Raw genomic sequence first — 5,591 nt, 5'->3', positions numbered from 1 at the left:
TGTTTGAAGGGGGAAATAAAGAAATTTATTAACATTTGTTAGAGAACTTGGTAATTCTTAGCAGTTTTCGTCCACTGTGATGAATTTTGATTCACCCTAATTAAAAAACACGCAGCCAACCTCTGATTGCTCCAGGTTAAGGCGAGGTTTAAAAGATAAGCAAATGCACCAAACAGTGAACAATATAAACATTTTGAATAAACCTTTGAAAGGACCCACAACTCTTCTGCGCTTAGGTTTAACTGTTTACCGACGCCTCACGACGCAAAAGGCATTTCCTTCCCTGCAGCCTCACTGAGCTGGCGCGCAGCCCGGACGAGATTTGCGGCTCTCTCCTGGCCTGCACCCGCTCTGTACTTCGCGATGCGCCCTCCACGCCCCCTCGCCCAGGGTTCGCGTTACGGAGCTCGGTCCAGCTGCTGGCCGAGTCCCCAGCACTCCCCGGAGCGCCACGGCTGTCACGTTCCCTGGGCGAGGGCTCGCGCCCTAGTCGGACGCTGGTTGGTCGTGCCGCGGGGCCAGCCGCCCGGTGATTGGTCCGAGGGACTGGTTCACGTGTTCCGGAGCCCATAAGCGGCCTCTCCCGCGCCGCACCCGCAATCCGCCGGAGCTTCAGACGAACCCTGACGGAGGGGAGCTGGGTGCGAACTCACGCAGACCATCGAGAGCCGGCACTCGCGGTCCGCCGCCGCCTCTCCGCCTAATGAGCTGCACCAGGTAGGTTCACCGCAGACTCCCAGGCTCAGAATAGAGGGGAGCGCACAGCTGTAGGGAGTTTGGGCGGCGTGGTCCTTAGGGCATCACCACAGATAGAGACGCCGGAGGACTGCTAGCTGGCTGACTTGCAGAGTTGAATCTGGCCCTAGGGAAGACTCGGATTGTGGAGATTGCTCAGAAGTTCTTAGCCAAAGCTTATTTTGGTGATTAGCATCCCAAACCAGCAACTTTTTAACGGGAGTCAGCTTTAGTTCTAACTGCCTCTTGGATTCCGACTGTTCTCTCTCGATCCAGCACAAATGTCCTAAGAACTGGGGCAGCTTTGGGAATCGCATCTTGATCTTCCTGGTTGGGGAGTTTGGATTGTGTGTGGGGGGGGTGGGGGGACTGCAGTACGGTGTTCTTGGCATTTTTTCGCCCTTCTGCACCTTTTGGGTCATGGTTTGCTGTAGTAAACAATGGGGAACCGCGGAGTCTGAGCAAATGACGATTTTTATAAACTCTAGAACCAGGATTTGAAATTCCAGGAAAATGCTGGACCCTAAAACTGTAAGCGCAAAAAGTAAAAATGTAAAAAAACAAAACTCAAAACCAAAAGCCTTCCATAACACTACTTGAAATAGCTTCTCCAGACGTGGCATACTTAACAGAAGACTTTAAAAAACCCTGTTAACTATTATTAGATGCACAAATACAGCTTTAGCTTTCATTTGTTCTAAGTTTGTAGGCCTCCATAAAAATACATTCTGTGCATGTTCTTAACATTATCTGTGTGTTGATGACCATTTATTATTTGTCTATGTAGTTAGAGCTGCTGTGAAGTTACTGAAGACAGATTGAGAAACGTCATGTACAGTGCACACACACAACTCCTATCTGTACAGATAGGGTGGGGGAAAAATCATGAGCTTGGCAATGTGTATGGAGGGCTAAATTAGGCCAGGAAAAAAAAGCCTGATGGACACTTCTGAATTTATTACTGCTGAGCATAGTTATGTTTAAATTTTAAAATAGCTTTATTATATTGCTATTTATAAATACCCATAGCCGAACATTAGAAAATGCCAAAAAAGTACAAAGACAAAAATAGATGATCAGTAATCCTACTGCCTGGAGAGATGTAACTTTTTGGTGTATTTCCCATTAAGTATTTATAAATTCATATAGACGATATATAATAAAAAGTCCAATTTTCAGGTAATTAGCTTTTTCCATCTATGTGTATTTGTCATGAATATCTTCCATGAAATATAGATTATGTGAATTTTTTCTGTAAGTGCGTGAACTGCTGACAGGCATTTCAGTTGGTTACTGAAAAACGAGGATGAACACGATGAAGTGCAGAGCTAATCCTCTGACTTCATTTTTCCAGCCTTCTCACTCTCAAAACTGCTCCCTGAGAATTTTATTGTTACATTTTTTCTTTTGAAGTGGATTACCTTTCCAGGGAAGTATAATCAATTTAATAGCAAAATCAGCAGAGCTGCCAGAGGGAACACAGAGTCTGGACCCATGGTCTGGAACCTCTCTGCTCATGAGAATCACCTGGAAAGCCCTGGTCCCCCAAGAGGTTCTGCCTCAGTGGCTCTGAGTTCCAGGAATTGTCATTAAAGAAAAAAAGACGCGCAACTCTCTAGGCCATGTGACTAGACAGGTTCAGAATAGAGCAAATTGGTTCTTAGAGGTGTATTAGAGATGATCACAAACAGCCCCTTCCAGGTATTTTAAGCAGTTCATACATGGCCTTGCAGTCTGTCAAGGACATAGCCAAACATAGGATGCGAATCTGATAGTCTAAAACTGTTTTCTTTTACTATATATGATAGCACATCCCTGATGCTTACTGTGCTGGTTACAGTTACATCAGTACAATACTAGTACATGTAAATAGTACATACATACAAAGTACATACATACATAACACATATATAGTACAAAGTAGTACATACATACTTGGAACTTGGGGAGGAGATTCCAGATCAGGTGATAACCGCTGCTCTTTTATATTTCAGAATGATCCAGGTTTTAGATCCAAGGCCTTTGACAAGTTCAGTCATGCCAGTGGATGTTGCCATGAGGCTCTGCTTGGCTCATTCACCACCTCTGAAGAGTTTCCTGGGCCCATATGACCTCCAACGAAGACATTTTGTGAACAAGTTAAAGCCTCTGAAATCGTGTCTCAATATAAAACAGGAATCCAAATCACAGAATGAGTGGAAGCATTCACATGACCAGGCCAAGAAGCGGGTTGTGTTTGCTGACTCCAAGGGGCTCGCTCTCACTGCCATCCATGTCTTCTCAGACCTCCCAGAAGAACCCACGTGGGATCTCCAGTTTGATCTCTTGGACCTTAATGATATCTCCTCTGGCTTAAAACTCCATGAGGAGAAAAACTTGATTTTAGATTTCCCACAGCCTTCAACTGATTACTTAAGTTTTCGGAACCATTTTCAGAAGAATTTTGTCTGTCTGGAGAACTGCTCTTTGCAGGAGCGAACAGTGACTGGAACTGTGAAAGTGAAAAACATGAGCTTTGAGAAGAAGGTTCAGATTCGTATCACTTTTGATACCTGGAAAACCTACACTGATGTGGACTGTGTCTACATGAAAAATGTGTATGGTGGCTCAGATAGTGACACCTTCTCATTTGCCATTGACTTACCCTCTGTCATTCCAACAGAGGAGAAAATTGAGTTCTGCATTTCTTACCATACTAATGGGCAGGTCTTCTGGGACAACAACGAGGGTCAGAATTACAGAATTGTCCATGTGCAATGGAAACCTGATGGAGTGCAGACACAGATGGCATCTCAGGACGGTGCATTCCACCAGGTCCCCCCCAAGACTGAGTCAGAGTCCCCCATTTTTGGCAGTCCAAGGCTGGCTAGTGGGCTTTTCCCAGAATGGCAGAGCTGGGGGAGAATGGAGAACTTGGCCTCTTACCGATGATTAAGTAACTTAGTGACTGGTTTTGACCTGGTGCATTTCCCATGTAATTCTAGGTCTGTATTGCTCAATATTAGGAAGTCTGTGCTACTTGCCTTACTAGGTTTAGTTTTGAGCTTTTGAGACCTGGCTACAAAAAGAACAGCTTCTTGAGAATTTACTGTTGCAGTCTGTACGATGATACTGTTTCGTTTTGGAGGATCAGGTAACATCCTAGAACCCTGTTTCTGTTCTAAAAAGTAATACGTTCAATGCCCTTTTTCCTCCCCTCTCAATTCACAAACTTTCACGTTGGGCAAGGAAAGGTTGGAAAGGACAGTTGATGGTGATGGAAAGCTGTTTTAATGGTATGAGAAATGTCTGAAAAGTGCACACAAAAGGGCTCTGCAGCTCACGTCAGAGTAGGAGGAGTCTGATACTTCACTGTTGGTGAGAAAATGTAAGGTTACTTTGTGTTTTTAAGTTGGTTTTACAGTTCTCTCCTAAGGAAATAATTTGTGTGTGTGTGGGGGGGGGAAGAGTCCATGTTATATATTCTTGTGTAGAAAAACCAAACTTCAGAGGTGTTGGGAGGTTTTGGGGAAAGGTGAATTAAACTCTGGAGAAGCAAGATTTTAAATGAAGCCTTTTCAAATGTGATCTATGAAAAACACGATTTGGGGAAAGTTTAAGCAAATCTGGCTTTGCAGTCCTCAGGTTATGAGTGATCTTGTTTGTGATCAAGGCGTCATGCTCAGGGACTCAGTAAAAAGATGGCTCTTTGCAAGGGCCTTGATTGAGCCAGAATACTGTGTTGATCCCAAATATCTGAAGGGTCATCTGATAACTCACGAGTGTTTGACTTCACAAGAAGGTCCACTCTGTATATTGGCATACCTTTTGCAATACTGTTGTATCTTTGAGAGTGTTGCCAGTGTATACAACTTGCATCCTTCATATTGAAGGTGACTCATTTTTCTGCCACTTCTTCCATGTGATATTGGAAGTGAGGACTGAAACCGATTCTCAATTCAAGAATCCAGTACTTTGCACATCGAAGCAGCAATCTATTGTGCCTATTTGTTTTAAGTCTTTCTACCAATTTATTTGAAGGACAAATTTTTTTTTAAATAGATGTGAATTGTTTGGATTGTAATAGAATTGTTTTGTCCTCAAATGTTGGCTTCTGTCATTGTGCACATCCATTGAGAGGTATTCAGAGAATGCAGTTAATTTTAACAGGTGTGATCTGCTATGCTGGAAGAGTATATTGGAATAATTCTGCTATGACAGTGTTTGTGGTTGGGCTAGCACACCCACAGTTTTTCTAAGTATTTCACTGTCCTATAGCTATCCTATGTGAACTTTTCTTTAAAAATAAAAGCCATTTGATACAAGACCAGAGTATGTGTTCTTTCTCAAAAGCCGTAAGTCAAATAAACCATCAGCTGAGATTGTCCTGTTTTAAGAACTGAGCAAAGATAGTTTGGACCAGGAATTGGATTCACCTAAGGGTATTCATATGGTTCCAGTCTCATTAGTGCACTAGGGCTAGGGTCCAGGAACAGTGACTTCAGCTGCTGTGACTATTCTCCAATTATCCCCATTGGTACTTAACTGCTGCTCATGCATATTGTCTGCTGTGTCAGGGTTCTGTTGGGGGCCACTCCAGCTTTAAAATGGAGGAGATGGTATGGGAAGAGATGGTGTGGGAAGAGTTGGAGTGGGCTACTTCACCTGCCTCTTAGGCTCTAGCACCTTCCTGAAGGGGCAAAGGCTGGAGCTGCACAGGGGGCATATGGGCACCAGTCCCGGACTGAAGAGAGGGTCAGCCCCTGCAGTAAGAGGCAGCAGATCAATGAAACTGAAGTTGTAATTCAGTTCTTAAAGTTCCAGAAAGGGCTTCTGTATGGGTTAGTTATAAACTACAGGCCTGCAGGCTGTATCTG

At 43.8% G+C, this 5,591-nt stretch overlaps 1 protein-coding gene across 1 annotated transcript; it reads left to right on the top strand.

Annotated features, from left to right (window-relative positions):
* The first annotated feature begins 508 nt into the window (after window positions 1-508).
* PPP1R3C (protein phosphatase 1 regulatory subunit 3C) lies at window positions 509-5,039 on the top strand. The gene is made up of 2 exons (XM_082721968.1): window positions 509-717; window positions 2,730-5,039. The coding sequence occupies exons 1-2, from the start codon at window positions 704-706 to the stop codon at window positions 3,664-3,666; spliced, it is 951 nt and encodes a 316-aa protein (XP_082578094.1). The 5' UTR covers window positions 509-703; the 3' UTR covers window positions 3,667-5,039.
* Window positions 5,040-5,591: the final 552 nt, after the last annotated feature.

The sequence above is a fragment of the Mustela nivalis genome (assembly GCF_964662115.1).
Source record: "Mustela nivalis genome assembly, chromosome: 2".
NCBI classification, from domain to species: Eukaryota; Metazoa; Chordata; class Mammalia; order Carnivora; family Mustelidae; genus Mustela; species Mustela nivalis.
The sequence above is the reverse complement of the archived record's forward strand: the minus strand, read 5'-3'. Positions and strand labels throughout refer to the sequence as shown.